The sequence below is a fragment of the Setaria viridis genome, chromosome 2, assembly GCF_005286985.2.
Source record: "Setaria viridis chromosome 2, Setaria_viridis_v4.0, whole genome shotgun sequence".
Taxonomy (NCBI): domain Eukaryota; kingdom Viridiplantae; phylum Streptophyta; class Magnoliopsida; order Poales; family Poaceae; genus Setaria; species Setaria viridis.
Genome location: NC_048264.2, coordinates 43620422 through 43642642, shown reverse-complemented (window position 1 = coordinate 43642642; position 22221 = coordinate 43620422). Strand labels below are relative to the sequence as shown.

The window sequence follows — 22221 nt, the reverse complement described above, 5'->3', positions numbered from 1 at the left end:
ATTGACACAGACACAGGCACTGATCACGTCGTGTTCAACCTGCCGCGGCACGTGTGTACGGCAAGCTTATATAAAGTTCCAATCGATATCACCAACGGTATCACAAGAATGAGACGCCTGATCCACGGAGCCTCTCTCCCATGACTACCTCGCGCGTGCACTGCAGCACGTAGCACGCCATCGATCCATCACACTGGAGCACTGACCATCTCGACAAACTTATGGAAGTTGCTCGTGGATCCACCGTCGGGCTCGAACGCCTCGACCACCCTGGCCTGCAGGTCCCGCGCCCTGGCCCTCATCCGGACCCCTTCCTCCCCTGCGAGCAGCGACGCCACCGCCTCCGCCACGCCGCCGCGCGTCATCGGGCGTCCTCGTCCAGCACCTTGCCAAAGCACCACCGGCGCGCCACGTCACGCGCATTCATCTGCTGGTCCCCGAAAAAGGGGCGGCACGCCATGGGCATGCCGCCGGAGATCCCCTCGACGACGGAACCCCAGCCGGAGTGCGTGACGAACGCGCCCACCGACGGGTGCCGCAGCACGGCGGCCTGCGGCGCCCACGGCACGAGGAGCCGCCCGGAGTTAGTGGTGGCCTTGGCGCGGTCCGGGAACCCCTGCGGGAGCAGCGGCCACGCGTCCTCCCGCAGCGACCACAGGAACGGCGCGCGCCTGGCCTCGAGCCCGTAGGCGAGCTCGCGGAGCTCGTCACGCGGCGGCGCGGCGACCGTGCCGAAGCTGACGTATGCGACGGCACCGGCGGGGGCGCGGGGTGGCGGGCGAGCCAGTCGAGGCAGCCGGCGGTGCCGCGGCGGCGCCGGGGAGGAGGTGGTAGGGGCCGATGGCGATGGGGAGGCAGTTGGGGAGCGCGGCGGCGAGCGCCGCGGTGAGGTCCGGCGGCAACAGGCGCGGGAAGGCGTTCAGAGCGACGGCGGTGGCGGTGCGGCGAAGGCGCCGCGCCACGCGGCGGAAGAGGAGGCCCATGACGCTGCGCATGTCACCGCTGCTGGCAGTGGCGCTGGCGCCCAAGTAGGGGAGATCGCGGACGCGGTAGGAGCCGAGGCCGGGGTGCGAGGTCAGAAGCTCATCGCATATCATGGTGGTTAAGTGTAACTTTCATCTTTCTATGCTTATATTGTTGCTTGTTTGATGGAATGAATAGTGTATACAATTTGTCTTTTAGTGTAATATGTCTGATGCGTGGTTTATAGATTAGAAATTATAAAAAAAAATAGAGGAGAAAAAGATCAAATTATCTTTCCAACCATATCTCTTTGCATGCGGCAATCTGGCGACTCTTGTCCCCTTCCTGTTTCTTTTCCCGTCTCTCCTCTCAATCTCTCTCGTCTCTCTCATGGCTTCCGTCTCTCAATCGAAGGGGAGAGAAGATGAAGTCTGGTCCGGACCTGTTCGGCACGCCACGGCATCTGGCCTGGCTGGAAGCGCTGCAGCCAAGCGTGGATTGACAACGGCGGCCGGCGAGGCGGAGTGCGGGCACGGCAAGCGCTGCTCGGCGCGTCCGGTCTTGCCGATGCAGCGCAGCTAGAGCGAACCGAGCAGGGGGCTCATCTTCACACTCGATCTGAGTGGGCGTCGACGGATCGTACAACGGGGAACTGAAGCTGTCGACGAGCGTGGGAGCACGAGCCGCGGTCGTCCTCTCGTGAGACGACGGCTTCGTTCTCTCTCCTGTCTCTCTCTCATCCAACTCAGCGAAAACAATTTACTTGGCATTATACAGACGGCTCATTAGTTAGCGTTGTACGTGCCCTGAGGATGGAAGGAGAGAGTGCAGCCTGATACGAGCAAGTTTGTTGATTTGGGGCTCAAGTACACCCATTGAGATGGAGGCGGCATTATTCCTGGTCCAAGAATCAATCCAACAAGGACTTCTAGCTGCTTCACCTTAATTAGCTTTTTCAGTGTCCAGTTGTTCGATCTCTCGCTTTTCTCTCCCCCTTTTCTTTTCTTGTGGTGTTTTGGCCCAGGTAGCATGACTGCCTGAGGTCTTGTTCGGACAGCAGTGGATTAATGAAGAATGGAAGGGATTAGAGAGGAAATTAGTTTATTTTAAACTCAGTTCCACTCCAGTTCCTATGTATCAAAACAAGTCCTGAGTTGTGTTCTCACCCCGAGAGGTGCCGTAGTCAACTTTCTTTCTATGTAATAAATGATGAGGCAGAACTCTTGCGTATTTTCGAAAAAAGAAAGAGGGTATGGAGTAGAAGAGTGAAGAGGTTCTAGACGGCAGCGTCGAATGCGCGAACATAATGGTGTGCTCTTGCAAAAGACTGAAATTTCACGCGCAAAAAATGTAATGAACAAAATGTGAGGTGCCAATAACTGCCTCTATCCCGGCAATAAATGCGCTTGGCCACTTGATTATGACGCGCTAGTATAAGGGGGGAACGAAGACGGAAGCAGATCTACGTCGAGACTCGACAGAGATGAGCAGGGTTTGCTGCGTCACTGGAGCTGCCGGCTACATCGGCTCCTGGCTCGTGAAGAAGCTCCTCGACAGAGGCTGCATCGTCCATGCAACCTTGCGAAACCTCGGTACGTGCCATGCTTTCATGCCTTCAGAGTTAGCTAGGCACTCAATAACCTGATCTCGTTACACTTACCCATGGACGGCGGCGGCGGCGGCGGCGGCGGCAGCGGATGAGAAGAAGACCGCGCTGCTGCGGGCGCTCCCCGGCGCGGCGGAGCGGCTGTTGCTGTTCCAGGCGGACATGTACGACGCCGCCACCTTCGAGCCGGCCATCGCCGGCTGCGAGTTCGTCTTCCTCGTCGCCGCGCCGATGATGCATGACATCCCCGCCGGGAGATCCAAGGTACGCCATGCACCTGAATTATATTGTAGCAGGAGAACCGCTCGCAAATGTGCAGTATTCGTTTGTTATGCGCTTCTGGTCAAAGGCATAGTACCGTGGAGTTGAGCTTTCTCATTTTCGGAAGCATATCCTCTGCAGCTACATCTACTGCACAGGAGTCTCCTTGCCGTTTTCGGTAGTATCCCGGCCCACCACACGTACACACCCCAGCTGTGGAGCCCGGCCGAGGCCGTGAGAGCGTGGATTATCTTTGCATGATTGGTGGCCACACGACGATGGCGTCCTACTCCCTCCATCCCAAATTATAAGTTATTCTAAAAATTTTGTAAAGTCAAAGCATCTCAAGTTTGATCAAAATTATAGAGAAAATTATAAAGATTTATGACATCAAATAGATATACTGTGAAAATATAATTGATGAAGAATCTAATGATACTTAGATGACATCATAAATATTATTATATTATCATATAAATTTGGTCAAACTTGAGATACTTTGACTCTCTAAGATTCTTGGAACGACTTATAATTTGGGATGGATGAGTAGATGCGTATCTTTTGAAGGTTTGCTCCTTGTCAACCATCGAGGCTGCCGGGGAAAGAAATTAAAGATTCATGACCTAACACGCGGTTTTTTAATTAAGGAAAATCCGGCCTCAACCATTCACATGTGAATGTTTACAGCTAAAGCTAACACGTGTTTGTAGCTTGAGACCGGTTCAAGTTCGCGGGATAGAAGAAGACGATAGGTTTGCTGTGTTGTTTGTGGACCACTGGATCGGCTCATCCAACAGCTAACCGGGAGATTTTATATCTTATAGTGCTAGTTTGACTTCAGTACACCTTATAAGTTCTTAACGTGGAGGCTCCAATTTAAGGATTGATCGGATATGATCAAGGGCGGCCGTCTACTCATGTTTTTTTTTAATTTTAGCATCCTAGCGCTTTTGGTTTGCTTTTTTCTAACTTTTGTTCGCGATGGTGTACAAGGACGCCACCGAAGGGATCGTCGGCGCGATGCGCACCATTCTGCAGCAGTGCGAGCGGTCCAAGACGGTGAGGCGTGTCATCCACACCGGCTCCGTCGTCGCGGCGGCGCCGCTCAAGGAGGACGGCCAAGGGTTCAAGCGCTTCGTTGATGAATCCTGCTGGACCCCGCTCAATCTGTCCTACGGCTACGCCAGCAACGAAGTCCTGGACGTGAGTGTCCAGTTTCCATGCCTTTTCACCTGCTTAAGGTCGATGCAACACGTTAAACCGAAGCATAATGCTACAAATTCTCAAGTGTTGCACAAGTTATTTTGTAGGAGAAACTGATGAGAATTTTCCAGTAATCAGTAACACTTACAGGCCATTGATGTTGATCAACACTTGCTGAAGTGACATGCACGCAGGCCTACGTGTCCTCCAAGACTCTGTCCGAGAAGGAGTTGCTGAGCTACAACGACTCGCCGGGCAAGGCGTTCGAGGTCGTGACCCTGCTGTGCGGCCTCGTCGGAGGCGACACGCTGCTGCCGGACGTGCCCGGCAGCATACGGAGCGTGGTATCGCCCCTCACCGGCGACGAGACGTGGCACGGCGGGTTCAAGTTCATGCAGGCCCTCCTCGGCGCTGTGCCGCTGGTGCACGTCGACGACGTATGCGAGGCGCACGCCTTCTGCATGGAGCGCCCGGCGCCCGTCGCCGGACGGTTCCTCTGCGCCGCCGGCTACCCGAACATGCGCGACATCGTGGATCACTACTGCCGCAAGCACCCGGAGCTGAAGCTGCGGATCAAAGAGTATGTGTAAATGTCTGGTTTTGAACTGTTCTTTTTTCCAAAGTATGAATTCACTTCAAATGTATTGGTTGGTCATCGTTCATTGAGTTTTCGTGGCCCTGTCGTTCTCCTTGGACTGCTAGGGTCGCAGGAGAGGGAGTGAGAGTCCAGCCTGCCACTGACGACAGAAGCAAGCTCGTGGACATGGGATTCAAGTACAGGCATGGAGTAGAGGAGGTGATAGACGGCAGCGTGGAGTGCGCAAAAAGGCTTGGACTGCTGTGATGCATGGTGTGTTCATGCTTGCAGTTTTGTGTACCCAGGTTTCATAGCTGATTTGTAGCAACCGGAGCGCTATCACGCATAATCCTGTTCCTAATCTCTCGATCATTGTTGCTATAAACCTGTTCTTGAGATATGGAAGGGAACGTGCCTGTATCGAGTGTTTTTACCTGAATTTACAGCAGCCATCGAATCTAGATGACTCCATCACGGCATCACTCAACGTTTCATACTCATTTTTCTTCCTCTGATCTCCTCCTGATGTTCCGATCTGCTCTGCTGATGTCAATATGAACAAATGCGCGTGAGGAAAGATGCCATCTTTCAGTGGTATCTCGGTCTGTATATATGTTTTGCTTGGATCATTAATAGGGTGGTAGGAGAGGGAGATAGAGTGCAAGCATCGACGAGCAAGCTCGTAGACTTGGGATTCAGGTACAGATAAGGAGCAGAGGAGGTGCTGGGCGGCATTGTGGAATGCGCGAGGCTGGGTGTGCTTTCAATTGTCAAACATGCCTAGCTACATGGTACAGGACTACAGGCCCAGCTTAGGCTTTCGCAACTAATGTTGTTGACTGTTACCTGCTTTTACACTCTGTAATAAGTTTGGGCGCCTTGTTTAGTTGTCCAACTTTGGACAACCAAAATTACTGTAGCGCAACTGTAGCATTTCGTTTGTATTTGTGAATTATTGTCCAAATATTGACTAATTAGGCTCAAAAGATTCGTCTCGCAAAGTACAACAAAACTGTGCAATTAGTTTTTTATTTCGTTTATATTCAGTACTCTATGCATGTACCGCAAGTTTGATGTGACGGGGAATCTTCTTTTTTAATAGTGTCAAAGTTGGGATTTGAGGATGAACTAAACAGGACCTAACATCAGTTCACCCTGGGTCATTGATCAGGTTAAACCCCCAAACCGGGCAGCCGGCTGTTGACTTGCCGTCGAAAATTCATCTGTTGTGCTCCTCCCATAAATTCCATGCCGTACACACACTAGGAAGACCACCCTCAGCCGGTTGCCTTGGTTTTCATATATTTTATAGTATACTAGAATTTGTGGATAGAGCAGTGCATTGCTGACCGTGACCACCCTCCTTTTCCTACTGAAGGGAATATAGTGTGCTCCCTCCCGGAATATAGTGTACTCCCCGTTTCAAATTATAGGTTGTTTTAATTTTTTGTTAATAAATATTATTATGCTTTTTTAACGAATCGACAGGAGAGCTGCCTATTATATTAAAAAGGAGAGTGACTAAATACGGGCAACAAAGTACATGAAAGGAGGACCGCAAGGACCTCTATGTACAGAGAAAAAAGAGAAAAACTCCAGTGCATGTACATTAAACTCTAGCTAGTAGTTTTAGACAGGTGCTTAGCTCACGCCATCATCCATCCAGCCGCTTCATCCTTTATCCATGCAAATACCGCAGCAACTGGGGCTTCCTTTCACTCAAAAATTCTCGCATTGCGCTCCTTCCAAATTATCCAGGATGCCAAATTATCCAGGATGCTAGCGCGATCATAGATTGCAAACTCTTTCTCGAGGTGCTTGCCGATGCCGCTGCTGCCATCCACCATTCGCGTACCGTGTCCGACTAGGGCCATTCTCTCGGGTGAACCGTGCGAGTTGCCGTCCAGCTTGCAATGTTTTCCCATATCCATTACGGGCTGTAGTGACGTCTCTAACTCTGAGCGGTAGAGCGGGCAGTAGATCTGATTTGACCACCCTCTACTCTACAGTCTGTCTACCGTCCATAGTCGGTTTTGCACCGCTAACCACGAGAAAAGCTCGCAACTCTATACTACCCAAGGCCGCCAAATCAACGTTTCAAATGATCCAATGAATTGTGTGTTGTAGGCTGACTGCGCTATGATTATTATGCATATAGATATAGTGTATATCTAGATGTATAATAATATTTATGAATATAAAATTATCAAAATAATGTGCAATTTGGAACGGAGCATCACGTAGATTACGCTTTGGTCTTTGGATCATGGTTTGATTTGCCTTTACCTGATCGGAAGAGACGTGCGCATATCGAATGAGCCTGATCTGATGTGACCACTGGAAGAGCACGTGTGATCCATATCCCGGCCATATCCGTCCGGGCAGTCAAGGTGGCGCACCAAGTCGTCCATTTTGCTTGGCCATTGCGTATTTGCGTGTTACAATACAGCTTCCGAAAAAAATCCTGCTGCCAACAGTAAATGGCCACACAGTTTCAAACGCCATTATCGCCAAAATAAAGATCCGGTAGAAGTAGTGGCCAGTTTAGCCTGAACAGCCGAGCATCAGAAGATCCTCCGGCTCTCGCTGAAGACACAGGATATTCTACGTCAGTGCTCAATACGTCTCTGCCGTCTGGAGGGGATTTGGCATTTGGCAAACAGGAGGGGATTACGATCCACGACCGGCCGGCGTGTCCGTGCCAGGGGCAAACTCGTAACTTCGTACACCCTCGCGGTTGTCACCATCGTCGGCGTGCCAGGGGATCGAGGGAGGAGGAGAGGCAACCGAACGGTTGAACGAACGGACACCGTCCGGCCGTCTCGTCAAGATGATGACCAGGTCTTAGCCTAGCTGCCCGATCTGGCCAATGATCCGCTAGCAAATGAGAACGACACCTCCTCCACCTCCAGGGTGGTCCAAAGCTGGGCGGATGGTCCGAGCCTCGTTACGAATACACGGTGATTTTTTATGTTTGGATACTTAGATGCTAAACTGTAGCAATATCACATCGAATGTTCGGATGCTAATTAGGAGGACTAAACATGAACTAATTACAAAACTAATTGCACAGATGGAGTCTAATTCGCGAGACGAATCTATTAAGTTTAATTAATCCATCATTAGCGAATGGTTACTGTAGCACTACATTGTCAAATCATGGACTAATTAGACTTAATAGATTCGTCAAGCGACTTAAATTCCATCCGTACAATTAGTTTTATAATTAACTTATATTTAATACTCCTAATTAGTACCAAACATCTGATGTGAGGACCTGAAGCCAAACATGCCCGCTCATATCGCGCCAACAAGAAGTACAAGGCTACGATCGCGACACGCACAGGTTTAGCACTTGGGATACGAGCAGTAAAACGCACGGGTTTAGCACTTGGGAGCTACGAGTAGTAAAAGATCACAGGTGCCTTAGGCACCACCGTACTTTCACATACATGACCGTGTGGTACGGTGGTGCGGTGTTCTATTACTTTCACACACATACGTGCCAAGGAACTAGGAAGCAGAAGGTCCAGCAGCGAATCAGGCGCTACTAGGGGCACGCTCGTACTTGCTCATGGCGTCACGGCCGTGGTGATATTTTGCTGCGCGTTCGAGCCGTCGGCGCCTCGCTCGCTACTCGCTAGCTACTTAAACCGGCGGAGCGCGGGCACCGCTGGCCGGAGACTGTGCGCTCGACCACGAAGTGGGACTGTGGGAGGCACTGGAGTTGGAGCCTTGGAGGGGCTATGAGAGACGAGGGGGAGAAGAAGCAGATGAGGAGCACGGTGGTGTGCGTCACCGGCGGCGCCGGATACATCGGGAGCTGGCTCGTCAGGAAGCTCCTCGGCAGAGGCTGCGTCGTCCACGCCACCCTGAGGAGCCTCGGTACGTGCGTGACGATAAGCATGTCCGAACCCCAGATCGATCTCTCTGACCCTTTTTATCGTGGATGCCCGCGTTCGTTGGTGGCAGAGGACGAGAAGAAGGCGGGGCTGCTCCGGTCGCTCCCCGGCGCGGCGGAGCGGCTGCGGCTTTTCCAGGCGGACATGTACGACGCCGACACCTTCGAGCCGGCCATCGCCGGCTGCGAGTTCGTCTTCCTCGTCGCCACGCCGCTGGTGCACGACCCCACCAGCACCAAGGTACGCTCGACCCCGGTGAATCCAATCCATCCGTTGATCTGTTTCAGTGTTAGTTTGGGGAAAAAACTACGACTCGATCCAGCTGATGTAGCGCTGCAACCGATCGGGGAGGCCACGTGATTCAAGTTTCTTCGACGTGGTAGTAGTAAATTAACGACAAAAGAGGGAAAATTGTATCATGCAGATACACAGCTTGAACACGCAATCAATGATTGGAAACCACACGCCAATATTGGGATGGAATTCATTTAGACGCCGTTTGAATCCTTGGAATTGAATTCCGTTCTAATAATCATTATTTAGACATAAATTAATTAAGCTAATATAATTATACGTGGAATATATTTGTATATTATTGTTGGTGATATAGGAGAAATATTTATGTGCTGCACTTCTGCTATAGGGAAGTGAGTCCACGAGCGTGCTATAAGAATTGAATTCCATTCTAATAATCATAATCTATAGAATCAATTTTCATCTCCCACCCCATGAATTTAAGATAGGCTTCTATCTAAACTTTGGAAAGTTGAGGAATGCCACATTCCAAGATAAATTAGCCTACTCCATTAAGTAGATTCATTCCTTCAAAATGAAGGGATCCAAACGGGGCTTTAGAGTAAAGTAACCAAGTTACTTGAAAGTATCTAAGTATGGCTAATTAGTTGAACAAGTGGCAAAGATGTCAAGAAAGACAAGGTATGATCATGCACAAAAGTGGGTTGCAATCAACTCCTAGACTTAATAGCGTCTTCAGATAAACGGATCAACTCGATAACCTCCTCAAACTCCGAAGGTTCTTCATATAATTCCAAGAGTTCCACTTCTGAAGCTTCAGTGTCTATGATTTAGTACATGCAGGAATAAAAGATGCAAACTTTTGAACACATGACTATACAACTTTCCTTTGTGATAAAATTCCAAGCCCACAAGTGACTATACAACCTATCTTCATGATAAAGTTGCAAGCCAACACTAAACTACACATAAGATTAACCCACAATTTTAGATTTCTTTACTAACATAACTTAAACCTTTTTCTTTTATTTTTGAAAAGCATTATAATTATTTTCTAATCTCAAAACTTAATTCCTATGATTTAATAATAATTTGTGAATAAGAAAGAATTATTCAAAATTTTATGTATTTAATAAAGGTTAAGCATTTATTTAAATACCTTAATCCAAAGGCATTAAATAAATACCTAAATTTATTATTTTTCTAGGATTTAAGAATTTTAACGCATAAAGGAAAATAAAACAATCCTAATAAAATTGATTTCACTATTTTTTTGACATTTCTACCATTTCTAATGAATTAAATGGTGATAAAACAATTTAAACTATTTATCTGCAAAAGAAAAATGATTATCCAAACCTCCCGGAAAAACCTTTCCCGCTCACCCCCTATCTACCCTCTGCGACTGACCGGCCCCGTCTCTCTCCTAAAATCCTATTCAAACCAGCCCCCCTCCTATCCCAAGTCACTAACAGGTGGGGCCCTAGCGGCAGGCTCTCCTTCTTCCTCACGCCAGGGACAGGGCACGACGGGTTGGGGTGGGGACTCGCCGGCAGCGGCCTCCCCGACGGCATGGCCGGGCTGGGAGGCATCCCCAGGCCACGACGCACCCACGGGTGGCAGCGGCCCCCCTAGAGGCGGCCTGAGCCGGCCCCTCCACGAGCGGCGGCACCATGGCCGGTGGCCGGCCGGCTTTAGGCCCGGCGGCGGCGCAAAACGACTGGCGGCGGCACCCTACGGCCTCTACAAGGCCTAGCTATGTTCCAAAGACCCAGAGATTGAAGGGAAAGGGCGGCACAGAGGAGCTCACCGAGAGGATGGTGATGGCAGCGGGCGGACAGAAATGGCGGCGATTAGGAGCTCGCCGGCGGGGAACTGAGCAACGGTTGGGCGTGCGACGTCACGGTGGGGCTAGCAAGGCTTCAGGCGGCGGAAACGCGAAGGAAAACGTCGGTGTGGGTGTTGGCCGGCAGCGGCGCTGCTCGCTCGAGCTTCTGCTCGCGACAATGGTGAAAAAGACGGCAGGGTTAAACCGATAGGCGCGGGAGCGTAAATATACAAGTTTTCACCGCATGCATGCCGTCCACCCCCTACCCTCCTTTATGACTTGTCCGTGACACCCTCACCCCTTCCCCCTACACCCCTCCGCACCCACCCGTCCCGATCCGTTTCTGCTTCTCCTGTTCCATTCCTCGACGCTGCCGCACCCTTCGCCCTCCCCGCCGCTACACCCACTGCTCCCGCCGGCGTCCCCACTCCTCCCTACGCCTCCGCCGCTGCGCCCCAGCTCCTCCCCCTGGATCTATTCCCACCGCGTCCCTACGCTGCCACCGCCCTCGCTCCGGGCCACACCTTCGCCGGATCCGCTACTGTACGCTGCCACCTATCCCGCTCCTCCTCACACCTCCACCGCCACGAGCCCGCTCCTCCCCTCCGAATTCGCCCCCATCGCTCCTCCTCACCCCTCCACCGCCGGGAGCCGGATCCCCTCCCCCCTACCCCGGATCCGCCACCACCGCCCCTCTGTTTCCCTAAGCCGCCACCGCTCCTCCCCACGCCTCCGCCGGATCCACCATGGACGGCCACGGCAACGGCTATCGTGACTACTGTTGACAACAAAAGCTCGCTGAAGCCAAAATTAAGATGCAAAAGTCTATTAAATGATCTATCGTCTATGATGAACCGATCTAAAGCTAATTAAAGCAAACTGAACGGCAAGACGAAAGAACAGATAAATATCAGCCGATGCAAGCTTAATCAAGGCAGGATAACTAGTGAATACCGTAGATCGAGATAGAAGCGATGCGCCGTAAGTCAAAGATCCAAGATACTCAATAACTAGTAGATGAAACCAGACCCAACGACAGCGATGCGCTCGGACGTTGAAGTCTGGAACACTTGGTGACGGAACTCACAGCTTGTCGGAGATCGAGGTCGATGTAGCCTAACTTGCTGGAAGGAACTCGTCAAGAAGCTACATTACTCCTACTCCTAATGCAATGGCGTGAAGCCGAAAAAATAGATACGTAAATATATTTGTTTATTGATCGCGTGATGATTTACAATGGCCATGACCCTTTATAGGGCGGATGGCCTTTGACGTTACATAATTGGCATCTAACTACGTACAAGGCAAGTCACGTACACAATCTTTTCTAATAAAAAAAACTCTATCTCTAACTAATCCAACTCTATCTCTAACCAAGCTTATCCCTAACCAACTTAATCTCCAGAATATTTTATTCAACCTCCCGTATGTGAGTTGATTTCCTTCTTTTAATCTTCTAGCTTTCTTGTTTTCTCTTTCTTCATGCACACGCATTCTTGATTTCTGCGGCCAGCTTGCAAATAGCCTTATTTAGGAGATTTCGTCATTTTTGCATCATCGGTCGATTCCTTCCTTTCAGAGCATATTTCCAAAATTCGGTGTCAACACAGGCCCCGAGTTTCGGAGTATGAAGGTTTCATGTTCCGAAACTAACTATAGAAGTCTGATAATTCGGTGTCAACACAGCCCCTCAGTTTCGGAGTATGAATGCTTCATGTTCCGAAACTACCGAAACTAATTATAGAAGTCTGATACTTGTCTTTAGAGCCAATGACGTCTGATTGCAATATTCAAATCCACATCGACTCCTCTTGAAATATAAAGAACTCCATTGGCTTGATGTCTTGATCCCACTCTAAGCCGATGAATTCGCAGGTAGTGAAAATAGCAGATCAGTCTGTTGACACCAAAACTTGATGTGGCAACTAGCAAACTTTTGTTGTCAACACGTACAGGCCCCAGTTTCGAAGTATGACTATTTCATGCTTCGAAATTACTATCTGATATATTTAATAAGCAACAGATACTATTCTACTTGAACCAATCAGCCGATGCAATCTTTGCTTGAACCAATCGGCCGATGCAAAAAAAAATTTATGAACCAAGCAATCAGCCGGTTTTTGCCAAGTAGTCAATCGGCCGACGCTTCAAATATCTAGCAGCCGATACTAAAGACTTCAACTGATACTTTTTGTAATCAGCCGATACTTTATATCAGCCGATACTTTTTTCTAGAGCCATCCCGTAATTAGCATGTAAATTACTATTTCCGTCGACTGTAAGGTGAGACTTCTCCATCGACCATTCCATCGGCTATTCAGGTCAGCCTTTTTTTTTAAGCCGATTCACTCCATCAGCTGTCCTGAGAACACTTTGGCCACTAGTCTACAGGTCGATAGTCCAGGCAACGAAGGATTATTTTGAGCCTTGAAGAGGTATGTACCTTGCAAAAAACTTCGTCTTCACTGCCTAATCATTCATCATGCTGGGATCTTCGACTATTCCACTAGCTTCATGTAAGTTCGACATCTTATTTTACTTTGTTGAGAGGAAGTCACCTCCATCGGCCCTTTATAAGCTGGGAGCGATTAGCATTTACTGATACCTCCATAGCCTTTAATTAAATAACATGACTCAGCCGATTTGATCGCAAGCCATCGGCTACCCTATTGGCTGGATAAACTAGCCTCATCATCGGACACCAAGTATTATCTTGTAACTGTCTATTGGCCGATGCACCACCAACCGGCCGATGCTGATGCATTGTTTTTACCCCACTATCAGCTCAGCTCCAAATAATAATCAATTTGTGTAAAGCCTGCGAGCTAGTACTCTCAATAGCATCTTAACCGATGACGGAAGTTCCCAGTCGATTGGCTTGCATAATTCTTTTTTTTATATAGCCAACGACGGAAGTACCCAGCCGATTGAAATTAATTATTAGCTCTTTGTACCATCGGCTGGCTGCTCCCCTTTTTTTTTCTTCTTTTATTTATTCCTTCGATATTCCATCGGCCGACTGCTCCCTTTTTTTTAAATTTATTTATTCCTTTGCCCATCGGCCGACAGCTTTTCTTATCGGTTGCTGTCCTTTTTTTTATTTTTTTTCTTGTCCATCGGCTGAAGTTTCTATCGGCTGTGTCCATCGACTGAAAAGAGGCGATGGAAATAAAGAAGCCAGCCGATACTTTTTTAATCAGCCGATATTTTCTGTAATCAGCCGATACAACTCCCTTTTCTTTATTCCAATTGGCCGATGCATTTTTAATCAGCCGATGCTTCCTCCTATTCCACCGGGTGTGCCAAAATGTGTTGACACAAAATCCTGGCGGTGGTGGACCCTGCATCAGCACATGAGGACCTGGGAGATCTGCTTAACTCCAGTGCAGAATCCAAATCGGCGCGCGTGGGGTGCGCGAGCGTGCCAGTCTGTTTGACCATTCAACTGAGAAGGAGAAGATGATCATCTTGATGTCCGAGGCAACCGGCTGATCAGGCCGATGTGATCCTTGATAAGTGTGAATGTTTCATCGACCATCCAGCCGATTTAATATAATTTAGCAATAACCATCGGCTAGAAAGCTGATAGGAAACGGAGCACCGATTCCATCCTTTCAGAGCATATTTCCAAAATTCGGTGTCAACACAGGCCTCCAGTTTCGGAGTATGAAGGCTTCATGTTCCGAAACTAACTATAGAAGTCTGATAATTCAGTGTCAACAACTACTTCTCGCAGGGAGCATCTTCTTCGTCAGCTCCCGCCTTCCTTCCTTCCACCGTCATCCCCAAACCCGACGACTTAGACCTCCTGTCGCAAGCGTCGTCGCACGCACCGGCGGCCCTAAGCCTCTCGGCTGGGAGGGTGCACATGAAGCACCTTGATCTCAACTCTTAGGATGACGGTTTCCCTTTCCTTGAAGAGTACTCGGGTATCCTGCAGCGTGGAAGAGGTCGTGGCACTGGCGGTAGATTTGGCGCGTTCCAAACACCTCGACCTAGCGGTGGTGGTGCTGGATCCGACCGTGGAAGAAGTGTGGTTGCGCGTAGTCACTGTAGCCTAACCGTCAACACTGCATCCTAACAGGGGGTTCTGGCGGGAGGGAAACAGCCTGGGACGAGGGAAAAAAGGGAGGGGTAGCAATAATTAGGGGTAATGTGGTCATTATTCAAGTCATTAAAGTTGTTTAGTCCCTACATCAAACAGGGGAACTAAACTTTAGTCCTTTAGTCAAGGGGAGTTTAGTCCCTAAAAATAAGCAAGGGAAATCAAACACAGCCTTAATACTCCTAATTACTATTCAAATATTCGATGTGATGGGGACTAAGCTTTAGTCCGTGAACCAAACACCCCCTAACTTCCTATATTTTATAATTTTGTCTTGACTAAAATCGTGACAAATCGTCGTGGGCACCATCGATTCACAACGGTTCATGCATCTTGATGATTTGTGTAGCTGGAGGTTTTCGTTGACGCGACCTCACGTTGAACTGTGTGACCATGTGCGGAACCTTTTTGTCATCCTACTAGACTTGAGTGTTTGTCCAGTTCAGTAGTGCACTGCGCGCTGCAACAATGGCCGCCTGACGATGCAGGTTTCCCGCAGTTCAAGAACACCACGGAGGTGGCGGTGGACGCGGTGCGCACCATCCTGCGGCAATGCGAGCGCTCCGGCACGGTGAGGCGCGTCATCCACACGGCCTCGGTCACGGCCGCCTCGCCGCTGAGAGAGGACGGTGGTGGGTACAAGGACTCCATTAACGAGTCGCGCTGGACGCCGCTCAACCTCTCCTACGGATTCAGCAACGCCCACTTGGACGTACGTAAGCTTTCCTTTCGACTCCTCGTAGGAAGACGGTAGGAGTATCAAAATCAGCTCATGGTCCAAGTCCAACCGACATCAATGGTGACCGGCCGGTCATATCAACTCATGAAACACTGCACGCAGGCTTACGTGTGGTCCAAGTCGCTGTCGGAGAAGGAGCTGCTGGGCTACAACGACGGCGGCGAGGCCCGGCCGGCGTTCGAGGTGGTCTCGCTGGCGTGCGCGCTCACCGGCGGCGACACCATCCAGCCGTACCTGTGGAGCACCATCCCCGTGATCGTGGCGCCGCTGACGGGGCACCCGTTGCACCACAACTCCCTCCTGTTCATGCAGGCGCTGATGGGCTCTGTGCCGCTGGCGCACGTGGAGGACGTCTGCGAGGCGCACGCCTTCTGCATGGACCAGCCGGCCATGGCCGGCCGCTTCCTCTGCGCTGCCGGGTACCCCAGCATGCGGGACATCCTCGACCGCTTCGCCGCCAAGTACCCCGACCTCAGGATACAGCTCCAACAGTACGTAGCGTTGGCCGGATCGTTCTTGATTTGCTTTTAGGGGGCGTTTGATATCAGGTGCTAAAGTTTAGCAGTGTTACATTAAATGTTCGGATGCTAATTACAATGACTAAACATAAGCTAATTATAAAACTAATTGCATAACCATGTGCTAATTCTTGAGACGAATCTATTAAGCCTAATTAATCCATCATTAGACAATAATTACTGTAGCACCACATTGTCAAAATATGAATTAATTAGGCTTAATAGATTTGTCTCGCGAATTAGACTCCATCTGTACAATTAGTTTTGTAATTAGACTATATTTAATATTCCTAATTAGTATACAAACATCCGATGTGACAGGTGCTAAACCTGCATCCAAACAGGTGCTAAATTAATTTTGGTGAATTTGAATGTGTGATGAGTGGCTGATCGTTCTTGATCTCTGCTATGTGCAGGGTGACAGGGGAGGGGGTGAGGGTGCGGGCTGACACCAGCAAGCTTGAGGACCTGGGGTTCAGGTACAGGTACGGGGTGGAGGAGACGCTGGACGCCAGCGTCGAGTGCGCCAAGAGGCTGGGGGAGCTCTAGACGGTGTGCGTGCTTGCGCGGATCATGCGTAGCAATTGGGGTCCGATTGCAGCTGTTGTCGTACGATGACGTCCTTTGGTGTGTGTGTGTGTATTACCGTTGACGACTCCTTGTCCCAAAGAGCCAGCACAGCAGCTCGCGCGGCTGCCGCCGCCGAGCAGAGCAGTTCGCCTTCGCCCTGGCCACGGCCGGCGGTCGCGCCATCGCCCCGCGCGCATCCGTATGGGTTCTCCCCGGCTTACCAGAACCCCGTCGCGGTCCGGGCGTCAGCATCGTTCACCCAAAAACGCCGGCGTGGTCGCGTGGACATCTCCAAATTCTAGTGACACCCTGCGGCCCTGCCCCACGGCCACACCACGGTTCGCGCCGGGGCAGGCACAGAAGCGCCCCCATGCCGCGCGCATGATTGCCTGCCCCTGCTCCTGCGCGCCATTACTACCCTCCCCCCGCGGTAACTCGCCTGGCCCCCGTCAGGTACGCGCCAATCATGCTCCTCGCCGCGCTGCGCGACACCATGTGCGCATCCGCACGGATCCAGCCGGCGCTCCGTCCCGGCTCCCGGTACGCCACGCCCGGCCACGATCGAGTGCGTCGCTTTGCACAACCGGGCAGGCAGAAGCAGGCTGACCGCGCTGCGCCATTCATCATAGCTCGTCACGCAGCTCAGGCTCAGCTGGTTAGGCTTCGCTGGATCCGGGACGCCTTGGTACGGCGAGCACTGCTCGGCCGGCATGTCCCGGCCGTGGGGTCGTCTGCGGCTTGCAACTAGCGTGTGCCTCTTCCTACGGGCAGCATCCACCGCGAATCCGTGCTTTAAGCAAGGCAACAAGGCGGCGGCAGAGCAAGGGGAACCCCACTCGAGCCAGACCAACCTGACGCGCCAAGCCACCTAACGGTAACATCAATTTGCGCTGCCGCCGTGTTTTTTATAGCAAGGCTCAACGGCATCGACAATGGAAGTGCCGCGATTTCCTTTTCAAGACTATACGGGGTAGGAGAGCTGTGCGAGTCTTTGCGTCAAGAATCGACAGTGCGAGTCTTTGCGTCAAGAATCGACAGAGAACATCAAATATTCTGGAGGTCACGGAGTTCTATCTCAGTCTCAATTTTTCCATGTTGAAGAGGCCCAGCAGGAGCAGGACACCGAGAACAGGAGCCACCGACAGGGCGACAGGGGTGAGGGACCTGATGACATGCAAGTTGATCAAAAGCACACCATGGCATTGTCCCAGCAGCATTTTCATTGCAACCAGCCTTGATCTAACCTACTGGCTTCCCTACATTTACATGATTAACAACGGAATAAAAAGATAGGCAATCGTCCTTGCACGACAGAGACAGCCATCCTACCAAATTACAGGGTACACGGAAGAACATGGTGTGGTCTCAAAGGAAAACAGAACGCCACCCCACCCATGAACACCCCATCGGCACCGGACACGAAGCAGGCACTAGTGGAGTTTTGGACAGGATGCATTAGGCTTCCGTTATGTTCCTTTCTCCATGGATCATCAGAGCACTCCTGAAGCAAGCTTGCCAAAAGGGTGATGTGCTTTCTACTAGCAGGTAGGAGGAGTAGGGTCTTGTCTCTTGGGGTCAAACGTCATGCGAATGCAATGGCGGAGAGGAGCACGGTGAGGACGGCGGCCACCCCAGCGCTTGGGAGCAAGCTCGCTGCTGCAGTGTCCATGCCGGTGCCTGCCGGTCCTAGACCGAGCCCAGCGCCAGTGGTTCCAGTAGTAGTGCCGGTTCCCATGCCTGTGCCGGTGGTGCCGGCACCGGGCGTGAAGGTTCCTGGGGTACCGCCCATTGTGCCTCCAGTGGTCGGGGTCATCGTTCCAACCGCGCTGTATAAGGAAGGCAATGCTGTTAGTAATATTGGTTCAAGTATATGCTGAATGTTCTGCAATTCCTAATACAATCATCTGCCAGCTATGTCTTTCATGCTGCTAGTGCTAATTGAACACACTGCTGCAGTCAAGTTCATGATGCAGAATTGTAAAAAAAAGGATCTCTAGCATGGGACTATAGAAACATAAAAAGGACAACAATGGCCACGAAGAAGTATAGCGCGTATATCCCAACATACAATTGCAAATTGGGATTCATAGGTATGCATGTTGAATATTCCTCTAGTGCAACTGATCTGATGTATAAATTCCAGTTTCTTATTCCAGAATTCTCTAGTAGCATGAGCATCATTTCAATTTCAGTGCACACATGATACAATTTTGAAGTAGTACTTCATGGATCACGGTACAGACTACAGAGTTAATAATTTAAGTGAAGTTCACAATGTACCTTGCACTTGTAGGGTAAGAGCAGCCAGAAGAACCTGAAATTGATAGAACATAAAGACCATATAAGATACAAGAAAGACTCCGATTGAGGTCTTCCAAAGATTCTGATTGAGTGATATGCCACCAGCCAGAAGAATATGGAAGCAATAGAACATAAACATCATATACAACGCTGGAATCTGTCTTTTGAATGATAGAACAATAAAAATCGCAAAAAAAATCTACATCATACTACAATTTACTTCCTTCAGAAAACAAGGAAAAAAATTGAATGCACTTTCATGCCAATTCGTGCCAGCACACACACCAAAGAATATAGCACAATGCAATAGCTTCGAACTTTGCAAAAAGTTCTTGAAAATTTCTTGTAGTTATTCGCAAAGTTTCTATTTTACTATTTTAGTTAAGCTAGTAACTAAATGAAATGTACCAAAATGATCTGATTCACAATCTTCCATGTCAAGTGGTACAAGCACACAAGTTAAAACCTTTAACGAACTTTAGAGATGCAATGGTAGATGGCATGAATAATGATTCCACTATCACGACAATTCGTCATTTCCTTTCAGCGCACACCAACCAATATAAAGCACAATGCAACAGGTTTGAACTTTGCAAAATTTTCTTTTAGTTATTGAAAAGTTTCTACTTGACTATTTTAGTTAAGCGAGTCCACATCAATAGCCTAATCCAGTGCCTGTACAGAACCTGATTCCCTAAAGCTTGACCAATACACCAGGATAGCTTTTGCTAACACTAACTGATAACTAAATGAAATGTAGCAAAATGATCAGATTCACAATCTTCCACGGAAAAAAAAGTTGAGCTCAGATGGCACAGGCGCACAAGTTCAGAAAACCTAACAAACTTTCGAGATGCACATGCACTGCAAAGCAAAATGAGTATTGATTCGACTAGCCACTAGCATGCAACTTGCAGCCAATCTCATGAAGATGCCATTACTTGGGTCACTGGTGGTGAGGGTGGCGGTGCCGGTGAAGTCGCAGGTGGCGCCCTTGGCCTTGTTGTTCTGGTAGTAGCTGTTGGCCGCCCAGGAGCAGTGCGCGGCGACGGTGTTGGGGTTGTAGCACCCCCCGTTCTCATGGATGGAGTTGCAGTCCGCCCCCGAGCCGCAGGCGTAGTCGATGGTCTTCTGCATCGAGGCCTGCGGCGCATCCTGCTTGCACACGCACCATTCTGCACAACAATATTAAAAAGATCACTAGAGATTACAGGAAAGCTTTGGGCATTTCAGCACAGATGGCCAGCATGCAGGGGAATGTGACGAAAGGCAACAGATTTGAGTTGAGGTTTGCCAGTTCACACAACGAAAGGAAGAGGGCACGCCACTTTTGCAACGGAAATCTTAGCTTTTCGTGTAAGTTTTGTGCTGCATGTCAGTTAAACAAAAGCAGAAAAAAGGGTGTCAAAGAAGCCCTTTTGGGGGGAGCTCTAATCTTCATTCATGAGTAAGTGAGAAGAAATTTCCCTCTCCCCTGCTCTGTTCTTGAACGAATCTCCTGAAAACAGGAGGAATAAATACTGAAATGATGCAGCGGATAGCCACCGTCAACTTGGAAATTTTTTTTATGGAAATGGAATCTAGAAAGAATTCCATGGCATAAACAGTACATCTCAGAAGCAACGTCTGGTTCGTCCACGAAACAAGGAAAAAGGAACTAAACCTTCTCATTGTTTCAGAAGCAACAATAGATGAAAACAAGGAACCTTCTCATTCGTCCAGAACTGAGGAAGGTCACACATTTTAGAACACAGAAAACAAGCACAAAGAACTCGAGCTGATCCGGCCGAAGATAACCAGCGAGAACGACAGAAAAGAAGCGTCCGCAGACATTATGGCAGTCAAACCAACAAAATCTAAGAGGAGAGGAGAGAAAGGTTAGGAAAAAAAAAAGGAAGGGGGCTCACGTGACGCGACGAGACTGGACGAGAGAAGAAGCACCACCGCCACCACCAGGGCCTTCATGATCTTGTTGTACTGCTGCTGCTGCTGCCTAGGGGAGGACGAGAGCTCTCTGGGAGAGAGCTTCGTGGAGAGAGTGTGAGGGGGGGGGGGGGGGGGGGGGGGGGCGCTGCTGTGCCTGTGTGAGCTCGCCTTCACACGGAGAAGAAGAAGAGAAGAGATGCGAGCAGAGTGAGAGTGAGAGCGTGTGCAGTGCAGCACGGCTGCGCGGAGTGGCGGGTCACCTCAGGACAAGGGCGCGGCAGTAGGAGGAGCACGCGTGCTTCTGCTTCGGTGTGTATTTGATCTGCCACGGGTGCCTACTGATTCCGATTTAAATTTGCGTCCTCGTCCTTTTCTACGCGCATCGGCGACGGTTACGACCCTCTCGGAGACTGAGCTCGCAGCCTCGCACCCACCACCTCTGCTTTGCGGCCTTTTGCAGGTTCCCGCTCTCCTGCCTGCCCACCGCACCGTTGCAAAATGCCATCGCCAGCATATTTCGTGTGGAATTTCATCTCCTGATGCTTGGCACCACCCTTTTTGTGCGTGGAACTTTGCAAAAGTTTTGATTCCTGACGTGGTATTTTATATGCTTTTCTCCTGGGGATTTTATTCTTCGAAATAGATACTGGTATTAGCATTTTGCGCCTTCTGGATGGTGTTCTTGAGGTCAGCATTGCATTGCATTTGTCAATTCCCTACTGTTTTTCTTGTGGAATTAATTGCAGATTATAACGGGACTGAAATGAATAGGTCAGTGATGGAGACTGAAAAAAAAATGCGTGGGTTAATTAGTAAATGCTCGTCAAAGTTCAGATGCACCATGCTGCCCGCATTTCTCTGGATGTTCTGACGAGACGAAACCGTATTGCTGTTGATCCCAGCTGGGACGGTCTCACCAAACATCTTAAAAGGGTTGCGTATGATAGCATTGATACGAGATGGATTTGTGACTTTGGATCCGACGAACAGGTTTTATCTCTCTACCGAACACGGACGATCAGCTTCATAAATCTGGTTTTAATGTCCCTGAGCCCCTGCATTCCTATGGATGGATCGATGCCTTGCTGGCCTGAAGCATTTCCTGCGCGTCTGGTATCGGCGTAAATGCAGCGGAAATACCTTCATGTGGTACGCTCCCATGTCATTACGGCTCCCCAGGTGAAAAAACAGCAGTGACCTTTTTCCGGTACAGTACCAGTCGTCGAGACGTCGTGTAGCGTGGTTACTGGTGTCAATACAAAAGCAAAGGTGGCACAGTCAGAGGGGGGGCTTCAGCAATTTTTTTGCTGTCTCCGAGAATTTTACTGTACCTTGATGGGGCTCATTATACTTTGGTGGAATGGTGGGTGTGGTGGCGGGGCCCACCTTGTCAGAGCAAACGACCGGACAGTCCGTCTACGTCCGGTTGGATGGGTCTCTCGGTCCACTTTGCAGTGTGTCTGGAGC

General features: G+C 49.8%; 3 protein-coding genes and 1 pseudogene across 4 annotated transcripts; 2 read left to right on the top strand and 2 right to left on the bottom strand.

The window, feature by feature from the left end:
• Positions 1-56: 56 nt before the first annotated feature.
• Positions 57-2208, bottom strand: LOC117842240 (anthocyanidin 3-O-glucosyltransferase-like; annotated as a pseudogene).
• Positions 2209-2419: 211 nt separating this feature from the next.
• On the top strand, positions 2420-5092 carry LOC117842238 (NADPH HC-toxin reductase 1). Of its 2 annotated transcripts, none has more exons than XM_034722615.2 (5): positions 2420-2555; positions 2658-2833; positions 3824-4033; positions 4228-4613; positions 4744-5092. In XM_034722615.2, the coding sequence occupies exons 1-5, from the start codon at positions 2447-2449 to the stop codon at positions 4772-4774; spliced, it is 912 nt and encodes a 303-aa protein (XP_034578506.1). In that variant the 5' UTR covers positions 2420-2446; the 3' UTR covers positions 4775-5092. The 2 variants fall into 2 exon arrangements, with proteins under 2 accessions (XP_034578506.1, XP_034578505.1); XM_034722614.2 differs by having other exon boundaries at positions 4736-5092.
• A 2911-nt stretch (positions 5093-8003) lies between these two features.
• On the top strand, positions 8004-16612 carry LOC117843932 (NADPH HC-toxin reductase 1). The gene is made up of 5 exons (XM_034724696.2): positions 8004-8495; positions 8583-8752; positions 15200-15412; positions 15542-15930; positions 16374-16612. The coding sequence occupies exons 1-5, from the start codon at positions 8357-8359 to the stop codon at positions 16504-16506; spliced, it is 1044 nt and encodes a 347-aa protein (XP_034580587.1). The 5' UTR covers positions 8004-8356; the 3' UTR covers positions 16507-16612.
• A 1094-nt stretch (positions 16613-17706) lies between these two features.
• LOC117843933 (PLASMODESMATA CALLOSE-BINDING PROTEIN 2) lies at positions 17707-21100 on the bottom strand. The gene is made up of 4 exons (XM_034724697.2): positions 20736-21100; positions 19770-20003; positions 18808-18841; positions 17707-18353 (listed from the first exon to the last, which is right to left on the bottom strand). The coding sequence occupies exons 1-4, from the start codon at positions 20791-20793 to the stop codon at positions 18110-18112; spliced, it is 570 nt and encodes a 189-aa protein (XP_034580588.1). The 5' UTR covers positions 20794-21100; the 3' UTR covers positions 17707-18109.
• Positions 21101-22221: the final 1121 nt, after the last annotated feature.